The 23,486-nt window shown below is 40.4% G+C and overlaps 1 protein-coding gene across 4 annotated transcripts in view; it reads right to left on the reverse strand.

The window, feature by feature from the left end:
• The window catches only part of WWP1 (WW domain containing E3 ubiquitin protein ligase 1), a 238,101-nt gene that overhangs the window by 95,649 nt on the left and 118,966 nt on the right, over positions 1–23,486 (reverse strand). For all 4 annotated transcript variants that reach the window (XM_089679707.1, XM_089679708.1, XM_089679710.1 and 1 more), the window contains 2 exons: positions 3,122–3,260; positions 928–1,052 (listed from right to left, as the gene is read on the reverse strand). In XM_089679707.1, the coding sequence (XP_089535833.1) occupies positions 928–1,052; positions 3,122–3,260 (264 nt within the window). The remainder of the gene's footprint in view (positions 1–927; positions 1,053–3,121; positions 3,261–23,486) is intronic.

Raw genomic sequence — 23,486 nt, forward strand, 5'->3', positions numbered from 1 at the left:
CCCGCTGCTCCGTGTCCATTCACACACAGAGCCGCGGCTCGGCCCCGCCCCTCTCTCTCCTCATTGGCTGTGATCAAGAGTAGTGGGAGCCGATGGCTCCAGCTTCTGTTTCAGCCAATGAGAAGAGGGAGTCCTGGGATAGCAGAGACTCCAGTGCACATCGCTAGATCAAGAGGGGGCTTACACAGAAGGATTTTTACCAGAGGGGGCTTACACAGAAGGTAAAAAACCTTGAGCCTTTAGAACCACTTTAATATTATGATGCCTTGTAATAACAATACTTTCATTACAGAACATACTGATATTTGACAGCACTTTTATGCTCAAATAATCATTCCCTACCAATACAGTCTTATCTGTTATTGCTATCTTATCACACAATCCGATCACACATCTTATTGCAGTAATGACAAATAAAACATCAGTGGTGTGCAGATATTATAATTGTGCAGTTTCCATAATTTCTGAAACATCAGCTTATCTCAGATGTGTTCACACTAGTCTATTTGTATTAACAGTTTTGCTAATAAAGCTAGGTAAGGAAAAAGCAGATGGCATTACACTATCCACTCCTAAAATACAATTTATAAAGTAAGGCACAGTAAAGTAAAAAAAAATTTTTGGTAGCATACTAATATATTAACACTTTCCAGTCCTTTACTCTCAATTATAGCCATCTTCTGAACTGGCAGTGAGCTCTCCATTTTCATTAAGAGGCCATTGCAGGGCTACAAGAACCCAGCGGTTTACAGGCAATGCTTAATATTGTAGTTTCTTGGGTCCCAGAGCGTTACATCGCCTAGAGATGCCACGCATCAAGCATGCAATTTCTCTGCATTTTGGTAATGTGTGTTTCTCAAATTGTTTTCGTTCATCAAACTCTAGAAGTTTGATCTACACCATGTACACCAGGCAATATTAACTTACATTTTCTATTGTGTGTTTCCAAGGCTTGTTCTAGGTCCACGATCGTTTTGCCAAGCAATGCATCAGCTTTCAATGTATGGTGGCTCCAGACCTTAAATTCAAGTGTAGTTTGTGGGGTTACGTTCCTAAACGCAAGAAAAACAAGATTTCAGAAAAAAGTGGGATGTTTTAGGATGATTAATTGGCTTTTCAGGGGCAGGGGTTACACAGTAACCATTCAAACTTTAGGTGCAAATTGCTTTTTAGAGCACCCTATGATTGCTGGCTACTGCAGCATTTTCTATAAAAGAAATGTACTATCCCTAAACTATGCTTAGGCATTGCTTTAGTGCAGAACACGGGTATTCCCTAAATAATAAAATTCTGTGTATACCCCAAATTTACAACACATTGGGGTTGATTTACTAAAAGCAAATATACTGTGCAATGCAAGTGCAGTTGCTCCAGAGCTTAGTAAATGAGGTCAAGCTTCACTTTGTGACGAATACCCAATCACATGTAAGGAAAATAAAAAAACGGCATTTTCGCTTGCACGTGATTGGATGATGGAAATCAGCAGAGCTTCCCTTCATTTCAAAGCTTCGGGGGGGGGGGGGGGGAGAGGGAGAGGGGGGGAGAGAGGGGGGGAGAGAGGGGGGGGGAGAGAGGGGGGGGGATAGGGGGGGAGAGAGGGGGGGGAGAGATGGGGGGGGAGAGAGGGGGGGGAGAGGGGGGAGAGAGGGGGGGAGAGGGAACGCTGCTCTCAGGCACAGCCCTGAATCGACATCGGGCTCAGGTAAGTATTTAGGGGGATGGAGGGGAGGGGAGGGGAGCTGACCATTGAAGGAATTTTAGCTTAATGCAGAGAATGGATTAAAGAAAAAAAATATTAGGCCTTTACAACTACATTAAACTAATTTCCTATCTTTACTAACGGTCAATATTTATTGTTTGAGAGTCTCTCCTGTTCATTGTATTGTTCCATCCATTCATAGCTCCATCTAGAAGTCATCTGTCTGTGAGCTGTAAAGCCATGCACAGTTCAACACCAATTCCTAACAAAAAAAAAAGGGCCAAATAGCACACAACCTGATTTATGTAGTCGGAATTGTGGAGTAATTATTATTATTGAATAAAAATGGAAGATTTTTGACTGGTTGTTTTGAACTATATTGGACCCCTCATTAAACTCACATGAATTAACAGGGAACAATGGCAGTACCAAATCAAAATTAGTTTTCCAAGTAACAAAATACCTCTTATACCCAATAAATAAAACAAGGTCACTCCTGAGCTAGCAAGCACAAGTAAATCGTAAAAAGAAAAAAAAATGTAATAAGGCTATAATTTCCTGTTAATGTTGAACATCAGGCTCCCCCATAGGTTGCCCCTTGTGCAACTGAAGCTCTCCAATGCAGTATTTTACACATTTTATATACCTTTTTTCTATATCTTCTGAGCAGTTACATTACACACAGGCTCTTTTTTTTCTCCCCAAAAATGCCGGTTACTGATATGACATCGGTGCAGCTCTTTGCATTAATACACTATCAATGAAGGGCACCATGTTGATGCCCCCTCAGGGGGCGGGGTCCTGGTGCCCCCCATTCACAGTATGGGTGTCATTTAACCCAGAAGGCTGAGAACATCTGGCAGCAAAAAAAGCACAGCAGGGGGATTTATATTGGATTGAAGATAAGTATTGCAGCATGAGCTACTTTATTATTTTGGTAACTGGCTGCAGGTCATTGTTATTAAAGTTTAAAGTTGGGCTTTAAGTCGCTTTGCTTTATGATGTTTCACAAAGGACAGAGAACCAAATCACATCACTCTTGTTTCAGAATAGCTTACAGTCAAATGTAGCATTTCCAATAAAACATACAGATTACAGGGACAATAAACTTACAGGTATGTATCTGGTGGAGAAAAGTGCAGCACCCACACCAACTTTATGTATATAGCACTCTTAAGAAACTGAACCTAGAATCCCAGTACTATAAGGCCAGAGCGCTTATGACGAGCTAAATCACTAGCACTTACTGGCAAAATGACTTCCTGTGTGCATGTAATTGGTTTTGACCACTGTTTGGAAATGGCTAGTTGTCACTGATAGATGCACATAGAGGCTCATATACAGTAGATTGCTATAATAGTTTATTTCAAAATCCATAAATTTACTGGAAACTATTATCTTAAGAGTTCTTTAAGGACATACACAGTTAACTGTTCTTCCCATTTTGGATTGCTCGAGCTGCTTGCTTTTGCAGTCTTCTTTGTTTCTCCATCAACAGCCAACTCCGTATACACTGTTGTTCCAAACCAATTCTTCTTTCTCTTCAGTTTGGCACAAGATACTGAAATTGAAAAAGAAAAAAAAAAAGCTGAAGCATTCTCCAAGGTGCTGCAATTACACTGTCACTCTTGGCCGTTATTTTACACTTGAAATAGTTCTCTGAATGCAGGACACAAAGATGTTTGCATGTAATAAGGAACTGTGATGAAGACAACTAAAGAAAAACACTGCCACAAGTGCCTGTACTCCATGAAGTATATTATTTATGCCAAGGCTCAAATCAAACACCTGCATAATTAAAAGGATAACCACAGATAAGCATCTCAAATTATCTCCCGACACCTCCTGAAAAAGTGTACAAACAGAAGTGATAATTCTGGATTTATACAGATGAGAACACTATGCGCTAGGTGTGGCTGTAATTCTCCTCTTGGTTTTCATCTTCCACACCTGGATGCACTACTAGCTCATTTCCCTAAGGCCGGCCATACATAGGGTGATTTCTGAATGACTTTTCGTCCGAAAATTGGACCTAAGAATAATCAGTTGATTTTCGCTCTGTTAGTGGGGCAATGGCACTGGCCGATTTTCATTTATTGGGAATGCTAGAAAATTTGTGAAAAACTACCGATTTTCAAAATCATTGGTGGCACCATCGGATTACAAAACTAATGACGTTTTCGATTGAAAAATCGTTTGGAATTCGACCCATGCATGGCCTGCTTAAGTTTAGGGAGTATCAAATCGAAAGGACCAGACCCTGTATTTGTGAAATTGTTGGTTAATGTGTTCTCTGGTTCTAGGGATTGCCATGTAAGGCTACTTTCACACTGATCATGGCAAAAATGCATATGCATTTTTAAGTTTTTGCTGTGGTGCATTTTTGCAGCGTTTTCCATTGATTTCAATGGGGAGGTGCATTTTTCTTACCACACCAAAAATGCAACAAGCAGGATTTTAAAAACCGCACTTGACTAGCATTGGATCAGTGTGAAGAGGACCATAGGAAAACAAGGTCACATGTTTTTCATTCACTTTACTTGCTAAAGCAGAAGAAAAACAGATCAGTGTGAAAGCAGCCTAAGTCTGCTGCAGTCTTGCCCAGACATAAAAGAACGAGAGAGGCTAAACAGCACAGTATAAGACTAACATCCAGAGGCACTATGAAAGATCTACTGAATCTGAAAGTGGATTATCCACTTGATCTCCGGACGATTTGCCCCCCTTCATGACCAGGCCATTTTTTGCTATACGGCGCTGCTTTACTTTAACCGACAACTGCGTGGTCATGCAAAGCGGTACATAAATGAATTTTTTTTTCCCACACAAATAGACCTTCCTTTTGGTGGTATTTGAAAGCGGTATTTTTCAGCAGATTTTCTGATTGGGTTTACTAGGCCTATGGTATATCCAAGACAAAGGATTTACACAGCAATACAGATTTCCTAAAGAAAACACATACTGCCTCCCTGTAGACTCAACATCTCTACTTAAAAATGAGGTACCATGTGGTCTTCGAGTACCTTCATACCACACAGTAAACATTATTGTGTGCATAACACGCGTACCACTGTGTACTTTGAGGATGCGCACTGCCATGCACAACAATGGGTTGTTAAAATGCATTGCCGTGGTTGCTTTTTTATCCAATTTGTATGGATTTCTAATGCCCAGAAGTATGTTGTGATGTGTTTCAGCTTGTTGCAATGCACTGAGCAAAAATTTAATGTGCTGCCTTTTTTCAGAACTGCAATGGTGTCAACTGATGTCATAGGACACTTTGGCAATTTGTTCTTGCATTGGGTCGGTGATAGGCGAGGCTGCTCGACACAGAATTTGTAATCTAGCCCTCAAAAGGACACGAAAAGACTATATGACAGTCTAAATTTTACACAATATAAAAAATTCCAAATCCAGTTACCAAAAGTCACACAAGCCTTGTAATGTAAAGAAAGAAAAAAAAAAACTTCCTTTACACTCCCTGACTTAGCTGAATTCTCCATCATTTGTTTCACCAGTACTCTCCTTCCCAAACACTGCAGCCTGTAGCGGGAGAGATTCAGCAAGAGAAGCAATGCTATCAATCTAGAAAGCAGTGGATAGGATTAGGTGTGGTCACATGCTTAAAGCTACACCCCACCAGCACCATTCTATATCTCACTGTAGTGCAAGAAGGCACAGGGTGGCAACTCTGCTCTGAATTCAGGAGCAGTGCAGAACTGTTGTCACCCCATCAACAGGAAGCTGCACTGAAATTCACTGGAAGGATCAAAAGGCCTCTTATAGTCTTAGACCTCTTTCACATGGGAGTTCTGTATTTCATCTGTCCATTTATGGATGAAAAACGGATACCCATGTATTCCTATGGACTAGCGGATGTAAACGGATGATCATCTGTTTATATCCATTAACTTCCGCATCCATTAACATCTGCTTTTTTGAACGGAAGAAACCCCTATTTTTCTTCCATTAAAAAAAACAGAGCAGCAGAAAAATGGGTGAAAATGGCCAACAATGGACAAAAATGGCCAACAACGGATGTAAACAGACAAAAAATGGATGTAAATGGAAAAAAAAAATGATGTGAACTGATGCGTTTTTTCTTGGAAAAACCATGACTGAACTGATGAAAGAAAGGAACGCCCGTATGAAAAGGGCCTTAGGGATCAAAATGCCTCTTAAGAGAATCCCAGAGCACCACCTTCTTTCAGTCTACAAAACTGAATTCTATGAAGTAAATAAATGCAAACTATACATTCATTTTGACACAACAGTCACTTGGCACAAAGCTAAACCTAAAACTTTGGCTCCCAATAAAGTCACCTTTATACTACACTTACAACTGCAAACCACAACTGGCAGGCTAAAGCAACTAAAGTTTTAATACAATGAAAAGTGAACCTAAAGCTTCAATCACACTTGCGAATGGGGCTGTTAGCGATTACATGTGGGAGACCAAGCAGGGGTACCTGGTGACAGTCTACATCCATGGCCGATCAATTGCAGGTAATTGCTCCATGATCAATTGCTTTCAATGGAGCTGCCACCGACAGCTAATCGCTGGCAAGCCCAGATTGGTCTCCCGCATGTAATCACTAATGGCCCCATTCACATATGTGAATGGGGCCTAAAAGACATGACACAAATTTAAACCACCTAATAAAATGGAAGCAGCACTGACAAATCTCTTGTAACTAACCTGATTCCTTTCACAGCTGCTACCACTGAGTGGGGATGTATGCGTCACTTATGTTTTTATTAGGCTGTACAAAATAAAATGTTTTACATTCACTTCTGTGCATTCACAAGCCCTTATTCATCTCAGCAGAAACATTTCAAAATCTGTTTAAATGCTCTTCAGATTAAAGCCTCAAATCCTGACTGAAATATACATGCAAGGCAAGCATTACTCGACACGAGACATCTTTTTACAGCAGCTGTACAGATTAATGCAGTGAACTGCACCAAAAACATTTTTCAAAGTTGTGTGTGTGTGTGTGTGTGTATCCATCTCTCTGATACTGCCGAAGTTAGCAATATAGTTTGCCGGTCATGAAATTACACATGATGAAGTGAAGGCATTCAATAGGCAGACTGTCCCTTGGATGAGTTCAACTCAGTGTTTTTTGTAAAGATTTTCAACCCCAAGAATTATGATTGACTAAGAATTCCTATCTTCTCTTTGGAAATGAAGTTCTAGTCTCCTTTTCACATCACTAAAATAATTACTTTTTAGCTGCTTATTAGATGGCTTAATATGAGTTTTAGACAAAAGGAACTACAAAGCAAGCCACTCGGGGAACCATACAGACAAATGTGTTGGTACCCTTACAACTCACTGAGACAATGCATCATTCACCTGGAAAAGTGTTGAAATTAAAAGCAATTTTCACATGTATACTTGCATCCCTTTAGTATGTCAGAGTAAAGTAAATAAAGTGTAAAAAAGTAGTAATTGCTTATTCTACAATGATATTCCAAAATGACCTAGACAGATTTGTTGGTAGCCATAGAAAAGATTATAAATAATTGGATCACAGTGATATTTCAGACTGTTTGGTGTAATTCGTATCATGCATGTCTTCAATCTTGTAATCAGTAAACCTCTTTAAAAAAGGGAGAAAAATAGTCACTCTGCCTTTTGGTATCTTCATGCGCACCACCCTGCACATGGACTAGAGAGAGCAAAGAGAGAGTTTACTAAGGAGATCAGAAAGAAGGCTATAAGACCTCCAAGCAGCCTGAGGTTACCATGACTAGGAGATGGAAATACTAAAGTTTAAGGTCCATGGGAATGTAGACAAGGACCGGGATGTGGTTGCAAAAGGAAAAAAAACACGTGACACTTGATTGAACAGAAGGATAGTGCAAATGGTGGACAAAGACGCAAGAAAAACTTTCAAAGAAAGCCAAGCTGTACTCCAAGGTCAAAGTATGTAATTGTCCGATTGCCCCATCTGTTGGTTTTTGAGAGACCGTGGGCTTAAATGAAGGAGACCCAGGATGACTCTGTTGGAAAAATAAAAACAAAAACAAAGCCAGACTAATTTGCTGAAATGCCTATTGACAAGCAACAACACTTCTGCAAAAATGTCCTTTGTACAGATGAGACAAAACTGGAGCTTTTTAGCAGGTCGCATCAGCTCTATATTCACTGACAAAAAATAAAAGCTTACTAAGAATAGAGTACAGTACTTACTGTGACACATGAAGGTGGCTTGGTAAAAGGTAGGTAATTTGAAGTGGAAATTTAAATATACCTCCAAGGTTCACAAAGAGTAGTTTTTGTACAGGCAAAGATATGTATAAAATTACAATAATGTATTATTATACAGGATTTATATAGCGCCAACGGTTTTCTCAGCGCTTTACATTATAGTGGGAGACAATACAGCAACAATACAGTTCAATACAAGAGGGATTAGAGGGCCCTGCTCCTTGGAGCTTACAATCTAGGAGGGTGGGGTGCGTGGTACAGCAGGTAGTCACTGTGGGGAATGGAGTGGTTGGAAGAGTAGAGGATACCAGAATTAGCAGAGGGTGGGATAGGCTTCCCTGAAGAGAAAGGTTTTCAGTGAAAGCTGAAAGGCAAGTAGAGTAGGTGATAATCTGATAGATTGGGGTAGGGAGTTCCAGAGGATGGGTGACACCCTGGAGAAGTCTTGGAGACGAGCATGGGAGGAGATAAGGGAGCTAGAGAATAAGAGGTCTTGCAAGGAGCGGAGTGTACGGTTTGGGTGATATTTAGAGATAAGATTAGTTATGTAAGTTGGGGCAGTGTTGTGGATGGCTTTATATGTCATTGTCATAGTTTTGAATTTTATTTGTTGGGCAACTGGGAGCCAGTGGAGGGATTGGCAGAGGGGTGGCGGATATGGAACGGTTAGTGAGGTGGAGGAGTCTGGCAGCAGCGTTCATGATAGACTGGAGGGGGGATAGTCTACAATGAGGTAAGCCAATGAGGAGGGAGTTACAGTAGTCAGGTGTGATATGACAAGGGAGTGAATGAGTTGCTTAGTGGTTTCCGGGGTTAGGAACGGTCAATGTATTGAACGGACATATAAAAAGGAACCATCTATAGGTACGAACATCTTTCTTAAATATAAACTGCGTCCAATGACGTAGGTGGATACATTTTGCAGTCATTTGCTTGAAAGTATAAATACTTAAATCTGAGAAATCTCTAAAGCAAGTAAAAAGAAAAGAAAAGAGCAGTGAGGAATATATTTTAATGAACAAATGATAAACTATATGTACTTGCTTTAGAGATTTCTCAGATTTAAGTATGTATACTTTCAAGCAACTGCCTTTAGCTAATAACCAAATCTTCCATTTCTCCTATCAGTTAATCCCTTTTGTACCACCAGCCTCTCCCTCAGACTGTAAGCTCCAAGGAGCAGGGCCTTCCTAACCCTCTTGCATTGAACTGTATCATTGCTGTATTGTCTCCTTTTATATTGTAAAGCGATGAACAAACTGTTGGCGCTATATAAATCCTGTATAATAAGAATGTAAATGACTCTTGGGTCCTGAAGAAGCGGGGACACCAGCGAAACACGTTGACCTACATCACTGGATGCATTTTATATTTAAGATGTTTGTACCTATAGATGGTTCCTTTTATATGTAAATTCAATACATTTTGTAATTTTATACATATTTCTAATTGCCTGTACAAAAACAATTTGTGAACTTTAAAGTCTCACTTCAAATTACTTACCTTTAATATATATATATATATATATATACATACCCCAGAGGTTACAACTATACGCAACTTTTTACAAATAAATATCTGAAAAGTGTGGTGTGCATTTGTATTCAGCCCCTTTACTCTGAAACCCCCTAACTAAAATCTAGTGGAACTAATTGCCTTCAGAAGTCACCGAATTAGTACATTAAGTTTACCTGTGTGTAATTTAATCTCAGTATAAAATACAGCTGTTCTGTGAAGCCCTCAGAGGTTTGTTAAAGAACATTCGTGAACAAACAGCATAATGAAAGCCAAGGAACACACCAGACAGATCAGGGATAAACTTGGAGAAGTTTAAAGCAGAGTTAGGTTAGAAACAAATATCCCAAGCTTTGAACATCTCATGGAGCACTGTTCAATCCATCATCCAAAAATGAAAAGAGTATTGCACAACTGCAAACCTACTAAAACAGGGCCGTCCAAGCAAACTGACAGGCCGGGCAAGGAGAGCATTAATCAGAGACGTAGCCAAGAGGCACATGGTAACTCTGGAGGAGCTCAGGTGGGAAAATTTGTCCACTGGACAACTATTAGGCATGCACTCCACAAATATAGCTTATTATGGAAGAGTGGCAAGAAAAAAGCCATTGTTGAAAGAAAGCTGTAAGAAGTCCCATTTGCGGTGTCCTCCACTTGGCTTCTCGAAAACTGGTGGAAGATGGTGCTCTGGTCAAATGAGGCCAAAATGGAACTTTTTGGCCTAAAATAAAATCTTGTGTGGTGAAAAACTAACTGCACATCCCTCTGAACAACCATCCCCACTGTGAAATATGGTGGTGGCAGCATGTTGTGGGGGTGGTTTTCTTCAGTAGGGACAAGGAAGCTGGTCAGAGTTGATGGGTAGATGGATTGAGCCAAATACAGGGCAATCATAGAAGAAAATCTGATAGAGTCTGCAAAAGACTTGAGACTGGGGCGAAGATTCACCTTCCAGCAGGACAATGACCCTAAACACACAGCCAAAGCTACAATGGAATGGTTTAGATCAAAGCATATTCATATGTTAGAATGGCCCAGTCAAAGTCCAGACCTAAATCCAATTGAGAATCTGTGACAAGACTTGAAAATTGCTGTTCACAGATGCTCTCCATCCAATCTGACAGAGCTTGAGCTATTTTGCAAAGAAGAATGGGCAAAAATGTCCATCTCTAGAAGTGCAAAGCTGGTAGAGACATAACCAAAAAGATTTGCAGCTGTATTTGCAGCGAAAAGTGGTTCTAAAAATTATAGACTCGGGGGGCTGAATACAAATGCACGTCACACTTTTCAGATATTTGTAAAAAATTTTGAAAACCATTTATCATTTTTCTTCCACTTCACAATTATGTGCCACGTTATGTTGATCACATAAAATCCCAATAAAATACATTCACGTTTTTGTTGTAATATGACAAAATGTGGAATATTTTGAGTATGAATACTTTTTCAAGGCACTGTATATGAATGGAGGTGGCTTGGTTATATTTTGTGCAGGGCACAATGGAATCTAAAGACTTTTAACCTTTTAGATGGTACGTAAGCTGTAATGAACAGGGCCCTCCGTTTCCTACTGTATTAAATTGTACTATCTGCCCTCACATTGTAAAGCGCTACACAAGCTGTTGGCGCTATATAAATCCTGTATAATAATAATAATCATTATTAAACAGGATTTGTATAGTGCCAACAGACTGTGCAGCACTTTACAAATTAAGGTAAACAGCACAACAACACAAGAGGGAGAGGCCTGCTTGTGATAGCTTATGATCTAAAAGGGAAGGGCAAGGGCGGGCAAGGGCGCGCAAGGCCTGGTGTGCAGCAGCAGAATGGAGGATTGTATCGGAACACTGGTGGTTATGCTGGCCAAACAAGTATGTTTATGAAGGATAACCCAGCCAAAAAAGGCAAGTTAGGATAGGAAAAAAAACAGCATGGAGGAGGGTATGAAGTTTCTCTTTAACTACTTAACATCTGGACATTGCAATGAAACAGCTGCACAGAGAGCATCAGATAAGAGCACAGAGCCTCTCAAACAGGAAGGGGAAGGAGGAAGTTTTAATGAATGAATTCCATAAAGAAATAAACAGATTAAAAACATATAATACTTAGTAGCTAACTGCTGCCTAAACTATTTTCTCTTTTACATTTTTGACAAAGTTTGGTAGTGAAAGAACCACTACAAACAAGAATTTGTGTTTGATTACTCTTCCTCTGATTTGTCTTACTTTGGGGGGGGGGGGGGGGGGAGAGAGCAGCAAAATCTTGGAAGATTTGGTCTCTCAGTCAGTAGCAATTTAAAGCCAGCTGACAACATCAGCCAATAGACCAGAGAAGGATCAGAAGACTATGAGATAAGTGGAGACTATGGATCTAGTTATTTCCAAATGTAGTTGGATCTGTTCTTGCATATGGCAGGGGGGACGCTGGTCTGCCCTATTTCCACGAAATGAGGTGAAATGTCACACTTTGACATTGGAAAGGAGCCCGTAACCATATTGCTGTAATTCGATGCAGCAGGGAATGCTTTTAAGGTGAATACATTGACATATGTATGTAATAAAGGCCCAAGTTAAGCTTCTGTAACATAATAAAAGTTTTGCCGATTTTAGCTTCATATTGATTATATAACTAGACTTGTTCTGCTAGCCTGACATCTGGATGAAACACCATTTCAAAACCTGCAGAAAGATTATAGCCTGAATCAGAAGTCCTCATGAAATAATAAATACTGTGTTCACATTCTATAAAAGGCATCAGATATTTGTATTTGCTCTTAGCGATGGCAAAAGTACGTAAAACATATTTCAGTTTGAAGATACCAAATTAGCTTTCCAGATAAGCATATGGACAGAGGTAAGATTTGCTTTCATGCTTTCCTTATTCCATCACTATCTACCCAAACCTGCAGGGTAGAACAGGCATCAACTGACTTGTCAGATAAGAACTTGCATGTAGAGTGCACGGCACATCCAGCACAGTATACTTTGATGCAGAATCGTCTCTCTTCCTACAAACTCTGCCGTAATCTTCATGTACAGGCCACTACTATGCAAGGGTACTAACTTCTGTGACAGTGCTTCTAGGGTGGTGACATCACTACCAGTGGAGTTGAATGCATTTTATGCCCCTATTCGAGCAAGAGTTCATCTCTCCCAGAGGTTAGCCACCTTCACATAATGTTACACCATACTTAAAGTCAGTCTTTTGAAACCTTTAACACAGAAGAACCCTTGAAATAACTTCCCAGTCTAATATTTACTATATCTACAGTTTAAGGCACATTAGTGTGATGGTCAATGTGAAAAAGCCCCCCTTTAAGATAGCCAAAAAGATCATAGGTTTCTATAGTTACTCATCTAGCAGCCTCTGAGTGAAGCCTAGGTTTTCACAAAACCTCGAGAGAGGCTGCTTTAAGTGAACCTGTACTTTCCTAATGCAAACCATCATCTTGAAGCAGATATTGCACTCCTGGCAAACATTAAAAAATAGTATATTAAATAAAAAATAATACATTTATTCATAATTGTAGACTATGAAAATACCTAAATCTGTATGTATTTTAGCCTATTGTAATCCCCTACACATCAGGATTAAAGCAAGATAAAAATACACTCAACCAGCAGGCTGAACAAAAAAAAAAAAAAAAAAAAAAAAAAAAAAAGTATTGACATCCCTACATCCACATAAGTGATGTGGATGTAGGGATCTCCCGCATGCACTATTGTATTCTGTCAGCTATTGTACTTCTGACCTCTCCACAAGCCACTGGCTGCATGCACTGATCAAATTCTGGTTTTCCAGATAGAAACTGGTCTGGTCCAGAGAGGAGTACACGCGGACCGAAGCATGGCTGGTTCATGCCGAGCTGGCCGACCTTCAGTATGTATGTACCTGTCTCAAACTGAGTGAATTAGGAATATGTTGATTTATACAGTACTGTCCATCATCTGAACATGCTTTCAAAGGGAAAAAGCACTGGGATGACCTTATCACCTTGCTGCTGCTCTTTCATTGTCCAATCATAAGCTCTGGCGTTAACTCTGCACACAAAGGACACTTGGAGATATACCACAGTTTTTTTATATATATATATATATATATATATATATATATATATATATATATATATATATATAAATAAGCTGTTCACTTTAGATCTTTAAATATTTTGCCAACAGTTTAACTTTAAATTAAATCTATGGTCAAAGCATACAGTGCATTTTCATTTTAAAACATCAGTCATGTAGTAGCAATACAAATAATAGATATTTTTGAAAATATACTGTAAGTTCAATAAAAATAAAAAATCTTCTTGCTGGCCATCTCTTTTCACAACGTCCTGGATTCCTAGCACACTTTACAGCTTCTCCTCTGCACTTTCCTTTCAGGTTCCAAGGACTACCTACCCCCTGGTACCTTTCTGCCTGCAGGCAGCTGATCACTGTAGGGGCATGCTGAGGCACCGGACACACAGTTTGACCTAGCCATGCAGGTGGTCAACATCTTGGGGTGAGTGGGGCTCTGGAGGGGGAGTACTAAGTGGAGCACTCAACACGCAGACCTTTACGGATAAGAAGATTGATCACTGAATCACCTTGTCTCACATGTGTGGATGTGGAAGTGTTTCACATTGGGACTTTAAATATTTGGATGTGGAAAGTGGTGCACTGGGACTTTAAAATTTGTATTAAGTGCCCTGTATATATGTATATTAATATTATTATGGTTTGACTGATATTGGTTTAATTTGGGAGCATTGGTGTTCATGATTGTTGCACTATTTGCACATTACCTCACTAATATAGCACAGGATTAAAGCATTGGTCTAAGCACGCATGATACACGGAGTGGTAAACTTTAAGTTTTTATGTTTATATGTTATATAGAGGTCACATTTATTTGTGGGCCACCATCACAAACGGAATGTGGCACATTTAATCAATAGTGGCAGCGCAGCATTTATTTATACTTGTATTCACACATTTGTTTGCATTTACACTTCTGTTATTGCTAGCAGCAGCCAGCTTATCTATATATTAAATATAGTCCACTGCGCAGGCTCCATTTTATACAGATACACTTTAACCACATCCTTACCACTCTATAGCCGAATGACAGCTACAGTGCGGTTATCCATTTCTGGGAGGGCGTCATATGACGTCTTCCCAGAACGCGCCCTTCTGCATGCCCCCAGCGGCGCACACCCGGCGATCTCCATGATTGCTGTGTTCTACGGACACAGCTGATCACGTGATGAGGTAAAAGGCCAACCACTGCAGCCTTTTACCACATGATCAGCTGTGTCCAATGACACAGCAGATCACTGAGTAAATACAGTTACTGGTTACTTTCCGCAGCTGTCACAGAGCAGATCGGCGCTGATCATCAAGGCACCAATGATCAGTGCTACCCATCAGTGCCCATCAGTGACACCCATAAGTGCCACCCACCAGTGCTGCTCAGCAGCACCGCCAGTCAGTGCCCATCATTGCCTCCTCATCAATGCCCACCAGTGCCGCCTCATCAACGTCCATCAGTGAAAGAGAAAAATTACCGGTTTCTAAAATTTATAATAGAAACAAAAGAATTTTGCACATTTTTTGCTATTTTTTTTTTATAGTGCAAAAAATAAAACACCCAGTGGTGATTAAATACCACTAACTGAAATCTCTATTTGTGTGAAAAAAAAAAGATAAAAATTTTATATGGGTACAGTGTTGCATTTGCAGCAATTGCATTCAAAGTGCAACAGCACTGAAAGCTGAAAATTGGCCCGGGCATGAAGGGGGTAAAAGTGCCCAGGAGGCAAGTGGTTAAAGTCCTTATCCCTTAGCTAGCTGAAATTAAGCAGGTTGGCCAAGTTAAAGGAAAAAAAAAAAAAAAAAGAATTCTTACTATAATGAAGACAAAAGTAATACCCTTTGCTGGTGAATTTTTTTGTGAACAGAGGGGACTATGACTATCACAGGTCTTGGCACTGTCCAGCTTTATTTGACAGAAAACAGTTCTGACTTCAAAAACCCCTTGAGAATAAAAGACTTGTAAGACTGGAGCTGAGACACTACAAGTGCTCTGTTTTTCTAAAACCAATGAAGGGTTTTCATTCACATCAATGATATGTTCTAATGTAATGTACAAAAGTTGGCCTGTGTGAGGTTTTAAGCATTTCTTGGTATAATTTCCTAGAAGAAATGTTGCACTCCCTAAAATGGGATAGTAAAATATGGGATTTGGCACACATACTATAGACATGGTGCACAATACAGGTCTGTATGAGCACATACCAGAGTGCCACAATTGTGGGCTTGGGGAAAAGGAAAACAAAAAAAAAAAAAAAAAAAAACAGGTTTACTTTAAAAAGGCACCATTGCATTACTATGTAAACAGCATTACCATAAATAACTGAATTAGAATATAAAGTAAATAAAGCTGCACTCTGCAACAAAACCCTGATAAACTAATAAATTAAAGAAACACAGGCTCTGTGGCCCTGTTACTAAAGGTTTTTCCTATTGTATACCAGTTACTCTGAATGGTATTCAGTATTGTAGTGGCCCCTCCACTCCTTCCCACCAGCAGTAGGCTATAAGTACATGCTTCCCTTCACCCCTTATTTCACGCAAATCTCATCTATAACCATTATATGATAGGGAATGCTCCTCCTGTAACACTACTACATCCAAAATCACTACAAAAACCAAGATTTCAGATTGCAGCCTTAGCAAGGCCACTTTATAATCCACCTTGCAGTTGATTTGATCTCACTTGTAACAAAGGGGACCCTGCAGAAGATCTTATCTGAGTGGCCAGCAAGAACACCATCATGGAGTGATTAGAGATCGCAGACAAGATACAAAAGAGGGTCAGACTGCGGATCTGGTGTAATATAGGATCAGAGACCACAAACATGATATAGGGCATGTTACTGGAGACTGGCAGAGACTAAAGCCAGCCATAGACGGAGTGACTTTCTTTCTTGCACCCATTGTGTTCTCCTGATGGGGGGGTTGTATGGGAGACCACAGTGATTATAACAGCAGATAGCAATAATCGCATATAAAATCCGACAGGCTGGTTGTTCCCAAGTTGGTCGATCGATGGCCGGCTTTAGAACATGCTATAGGAACTGTTGGAAATCAGGGACATTCTTCGGAAGACAGTGACTGACATAATACATGAGACAACTAGAAATCACTGCTGTAACAGAGCAATATGGAAACACAAGGCCACACAAGGCCCCCAGGCAGTAGACTGGGCACCAGACCTGTAGACCATATAGTATGCAGTGTTTGCCTTTATGTTTAGGATATAGATTTTGCACCTCTCATGATTAGCAGTTCAGTCACAGAACCTTGACTATATCACGCAGGGTGGCTGTCACGAAAATCCTAACAATGGCTCAACATGCCAGTTTATAAGAAGAAATCTGAAATAGACCTATCTGCCTCACTATGGAATAATTTTGCACAGACAGCTGAGGTCACAGTCTGGGGTAAGATTGGCCATATTCACTGAAACATATAGCACACATGCCTAAGGAAAAGTCAAACTATCAAGCCCACAGCAGCTGTCTGCATTGACAGAACATTAAAAAGAAAACAAAAAAAAAACAACTGTGATTATTAATGATCCTAAACTAGCTGACAGAAGCACTGCCTTTCCCTTTAGGCTTCTCCGTACTAATATTGGATTAACAAGAACCGTTTCTAATGAGCATCTTGTCGGTTTTGTTTCCTCTTTTAAATATATAAACCCGAACTGTAATCTTAATCCAGGATCGTAACCAACTTACTCATATCTCCAACACATCTATACTTAGACCAAGAGGTGGATAACTTCATGACTAACTCAAGAGGTAGTAGACAGTCCAATTAGGAGTGAGCAGACTACTTTGAATATATTGCCGACTTAAAAAAAAATTCAATGCTCTATCCACAACTGGGAAGAACTCGTCCAGCTTTGTAATGTCCAACTCTGTAATGCAGGGATCCTCCTTGCTTCATCCATTTTTTGGGACTGTGCTCTTCAAGGCTCTCCTGCAGCTTCTTGAATATTCCCCATCAGTCACCAGATTACCAATCATTAGGACAGCCCTGACATGAGGAAGCAAAGTCCTACTCTTCAGCAAAGACCGCCACCACACTGAGACACACTGACGTAAAAGATCTGGTACGCCAAAGACAGTAATCCAAGGGTGCTTGTATTTAGTGGGCAAAGCTTCCACAATACAGTTCCTCTAATGGATCAAATGCTGGCACAGTCCACAAAATCATAGACTTCTATGATTATATTACATGGTAATCTTTAAAGAATATGTAAACCTAACATTTCATATTCCTGATATGCGCCTGCTGTACCATATACTTTTATGAAAAAGTATCATGTTATCTTTGTGTGGAATCCCTGGTGTTCTTGCCAGTCCCCCTGCTTTCCTAACTAAAACTTGACCACACTAAGCAGGAAAACACAAGGAGGTCAGGTCAGGTCAGGTCAGGTCAGCCCCCCCCCCCCCCATTGCCATTCACTGGAAAGCAACTATCAGAATAACATGTTCACTGCAGCCTGCTACAGCCACCGCCAGTGATTGAATGGGAAAAAAAAAAAAGTGGGATCACCTTCAGTACACCCAGCCTGCCCATACATGTATCAAAATTTGTCCAGTTCCTACTGGACCTTCAATGAATCTTCAATCCATTTATGGCAATCTTAAAGTGGTTGTAAAGTCAGCATTATAAATTAATTGCATTCCCTCAATTTTATGAAGACATTAAGTACTGTGTTTGTGATTTTGTGAAGATTCTTATCCAAAATACCGCTGTGCTGTCGCCTGATCTCCCTCTGCTCTCCTTCCCCAATCTAAGGTGAGTGGTGGAAAGGGCTGAGATCCCCTCTTAAATCAGCCGGCCAGCAGAGGGAGATTACGTGATCGCACAGCAGCACTGTGAGAGAAGGTATTTAGGATAATAAAAAAAACCTGACAGTATTTTATATCTTTATAAACCAGAGGGGATGAAAGTTATTGTGTTCTGTATTACAGTGGAATTAGAGGCAGGAGGGGAGGGGTGGGGAGGAGATTGGAACACAAACTAGGAACTGAGAGGCAGAGAGAAGGTGTAGAGTCAGAGACTCAGAGCAGAGAGGGGGATGATGAAGGTAAGCTGACCACAGTATTATGGATCAGCAGCCATGATTACCGTGGTCAGGGGAACACAGGAACAAACAGGATCAACCAAGTATTTTACAGCATAGAAAGGGAGAAATGATACTGCAGAAGCACTATGCAATTTATCATGCTTTAAAGGAACAGGATCTTTTTTTTTTTTTTATTAGGGTTACAATTGCTTTAAAGTGTAAGGTACCAAAAGCCAGTTAATAGTCTAGAACAGTCTCAACCAGGGTCCCCAGGCACCCTGGGGTGCCTTGAGGTTTCTTCAGGGGTGCCTTGGCAAATGTCTAAAAATTACCCAAAACTTGTATACAAGCCAGCGGGTGGTACAAGCCTACCTTTTAGTTACACAAAGCCACAGGTTTTCATTGTGCACCATTACGACCTTCTAGACACCGGTGTCCTGGCAACCAATGACATCAGTTGATAAGGAGGATGTCAGTTGCCTGCGCAGCATTCCTAGTTTGACCCTCCCCCGCCCCTCTCCATCAGTGCTGGGGTTACATTAGCTCAGTGATGGAGGAAAAACTGAGGGAGAAGAGAAACATTGGAATACTACTCAGTACCAGTGTGCAAAAGTGCATTTGCTTTGGAAGAATAAAGCACCTCTAATGTTGGGTGTCCTACATGTGTATATGTTACTGCATTATATAAAACTATTAGAACGGTTTTCACATTTTAGAATGCAGTGCCCTTTTAAAATGGACAGTCTTGAGGCACCTTATTTTAGAATGGGGTGCCTCAAGACTGTCCATAATTTTAATGGGTGCCTTGACTGAAAACAGGTTGAGAAACACTTGTCTAGAACACTATAAGATATAACAATGGAGACACATAATATACAATTGGTTCCTAGGATTGTAACAAATTGTACTATTGGTTAATCATAGCTGTAAATGTTAAACTTATTGTTACACCTGTCTAGGAAAAAATGTCTTCAAGGATCTGCCTCACTCAGCATAATGCAGCAGGAAAGTAGCCAGCAAACAGATAATAGGTATATTAGTGCTGCCTATCTCACCACTGGGAAGACCTATGCCTGGCACTTGACAAGCAGAAGTCTATTTAGGCCTGGTGACAGCAGCCGAGGAAATACAATCCACAAAGAAAAGTAATTTCCACAATTCTATCACTACATACAACCGCTACGAATTGTAACTTTAGTAGCGATGATTAGTCTATCGCACTCGTATGTATTTATTACAGGATAAAGTTTCTACAGCAGGAGGTTCTATGGCACAGGCAGACAAGAGTAAATTAATTTATTCCACACTTAGTTTGCAGCTTAAAGCTGAACACATATATAAATGAATCTGATTCTGCAATCATTATTATGTGCTTAAATGTATACATTTTTAATACATATATACACACATACACACCGACATCTCTATTAGTTACACCTGTTCAGTTGCTTGGTAACACAATTTCTTATCAGCTAATCACCTGGCAGCAACGCAGTGCATTTAGGCATGTAGACGTGGTGAAGATGACTTGCTGAAGTTCAAACCGAGCATCAGAACGGGGAAGAAAGGGGATTTAAGTGACTTTGAATGTGGCATGGTTGTTGGTGCCAAATGGGCTGGTCTCAGTATTTAAAAAACTGCTGATCTCCTGGGATTTGCACACACAACCATCTCTAGGGTTTACAGACTGGTCCAAAAAATGAAAAAATATCCAGTGAGCAGCAGTTGTGTGGACGAAAATGTCTTGTTGATGTCAGAGGAGAATGGGCAGACTGCTTTGAGATGATAGAAAGGCAACAATAACTCAAATAACCACTTGTTACAACTAAGGTATGCATAATACCATCTCTGAATGCACAACAAATTAAACCTTCAAGCAGATGGGCTACAGCAGCAGACTACTACATCAGGTATCACTGCTGTGAGCTAAGAACAGGAAACAAAGGCTACAATTTGCACAGGCTCACCAAAATTGGACAATAGAAGATTGGAAAAATGTTGCCTGGTCTGATGAGTCTCAATTCCAGCTACAACATTCAGATGGTAGGGTCAGAATTTGGCATAAACAACATGAAAGCATGGATCCATCCTGCCTTGTACCAATGGTTCAGGCTGGTGGTGGTGGTTGTGTAATGGTGTGGCAGATATTTTCTTGGCACCTTTGGGCCCCTTAATACCAACTGAGCATTGTTTAAATGCTATGGCTTACCAGAGTATTGTTGTTGACCAAGTCCATCCCTTTATGACTACAGTATACCCATCTTATGATGGCTACTTCCAGTAGGATAATGCACCATGTTACAAAGCTCATATCATCTCAAACTGGTTTCTTGAACATGCCAATGAGTTCCCTGTACTCCAATGGCCTCCCCAGTCACCAGATCTCAATCTAATAGGTCACCTTTGGGATGTGGTGGAACAAGTGATTCACATTATGAACGTTCAGCCGACAAATCCACAGCAAATGCATGATGCTATGTCAATTTGGACCAAAACCCCTGAGAAATGTTTTCAAACAAGTTGTTGAATCTATGCCCCGAAGCATTAAGGCATTATTGAAGGCAAAAGGGGGACCACCCGGTACTAGCAAGGTGTACCTAATAAAGTGGCCGGTGTGTTTTATTTATATATATATATATATATATATATATATATATATATATATATATATATATATATATATATATATATATATATATATATATATATATATATACATACATACACACACACACATACATATACACACACACACATATACATACACACACACACACACACACACACACATACATACATACATATACACACACACACTATTTATTTTTAATTATTATTTATTTCTTGGCACCAGTGTCTTGCAGTCCCCGCACATCAGATCAGAGAATGGGAAAGAAGCATAAATACAAGAAGCCAATCAGTTCTACTGAAGTGCAAGGAGCTTATGGATAGAAGGAAATAAATGTGACATAGATATGCACATCAGTCTGCTGCTCCTTTCACTGCCCACTCACTGGATAGTGGGGGATGGGGGTTTGGGAGGACTTGGGGGGCAGTTTTCCAGGAGTCCAGCTATAGTCCTGGTTCACACTGATGTGATTTGAAGTGATCCAGAACCCATGGAATTGCATGACAAGTGAAAGAACATGAGTTTCGATGGAGGCTGTTCACATATATGCAGTGCAAATTCGAAGAGATTTGAAAAAGGGTTCTGTGCGAGTTGAGTGTGGTGCGATATGTAGCTCCATAGATTTGAATGGAAACTGCATCTGTGGACTCTAGGAGATTCCAGAACCAACTCGCACTAAAGCTGCTCCTGAAATTGCACTGCAAAACAGATTCAACTCGCACCGCATCAGTGTGAACCGAAGCATAAATTAAACCTGCCATGACAGAAAAACTGGAGCTTTCAATGCAGACCTTCTGCTATCAGGACACTCTGACTGCTATTAGTTAAAGTGATTGTAAACCCTCACCTTGTAAAAACAACCCAGTTTAAAATAGAAATGAAAGGCAAAACAATTGTATCAGGACAAGTCTGATCATTGGAGGAGAGTTCTCAGTATAGGTAGAAAATGAACCATGTTGTGCTCTCCTGCTTAGTGTGGTCAGTTTTTAAATAGCAAAGCAGAAGACTGGCAGGAACACCAAGGATTACACACAAAGGAAGCAATACAAAGAGAACAGGATACTTTTTCATACAAATACATGGTACATCAAGCATATATCAGGAATATGAAATGCTAGGTTTACATATTCTTTAAAGCAGCAGGGAAGGCTAAAATGAGCAACGTTTTAAGTGTTGCCTCTCCACATGCTGTATATAGTTTGCACAAATTCTTAATGCAAATCTTGTTTTGTTTTTTTTACATCTTTTTCAAAGTGGACACATGACTGCAAACAGGAGTCCCTAGAGCAGTGATGTCATCCAACCCGCATATATATCGCTCTAAGGCATTATCAGCCCTGAAAGAGTAATTGCCCACCAGCTGCACCAACAGACATACCCGCCAGAATTTTCCATTACTTATGTTATGAATAAGCCCCAGTAGTGGACAAAATATGTTGGTGGGAGAATCCTAGGTGGAGTGCTGTGTTTGTGATGAACAAAAAGATTTATTTTACCCTTTGGAAGTGGTGTGTGGCTCCAGAGCTTTGCTTAATCACATTACTGCTTTGAGAAAGATTAAAAAGGGCAGTGGGGAGGCAACATTTAAAATGTTTTTTTTTTCTCTACTTCAAAGTAGAGACCTCCACTCGACTTATCAAAAAAATAAAAGTCAACAGCTACAAAAACAAAAACTTACCTGTCCCTCGGTCCCGCGGTGTCCCCCCCGCAGCCCATTTCACTGGCCGTCCTGTATTCCAGGAGGCCGGCATCTTCAGTGTGGGCATCCGGCTGTGATAGCCTGCTGTCGCAAATGTGTGCGCCAGAGACTGACGCAGTCTGCATTTTGTTAAGAGTAGCTTGTTATTCCCTCATTCTCCTTCCCCCTCCCTTCCTGAGAGGCACAGTGACAAATGTGTGTGTGTACTGTTTATGGGTCACTGGCCTGCCAAGGCATTTCTAGCTAGGTGCCGAGCTGTCTGTGAAAGCTGTATCCTTTCTCACCTAGGAAGAGATAGGACCAGCTTTCCCAAGAGAGCTGGAGTCTCACTGGCCAAAGTACCTGTGTAATTTCACGCCTCATGGAAATATAAAGGAGCCTTCCCAGGAGTTTAAGGCATTCCCAAGAAGCCCACACCAGATAAAATTTTTAAGAAATCAAATTTTTCCCCTATGCCTCATATCTTGGAATATGAGAGACCTACATAAAAGCCAGACATCTCATCGGATGGACGATGAGCAGGCGAACAGTTTGATGGGTCACTCAGGCGCACGGGAAGGCAGAAAAATAGATCTTGCGAACTGTGTAGCATACA

The sequence above is a fragment of the Staurois parvus genome, unplaced genomic scaffold (assembly GCF_062004578.1).
Source record: "Staurois parvus isolate SC_StPar_1 unplaced genomic scaffold, SC_StPar_1.0 ptg000230l, whole genome shotgun sequence".
NCBI classification, from domain to species: Eukaryota; Metazoa; Chordata; class Amphibia; order Anura; family Ranidae; genus Staurois; species Staurois parvus.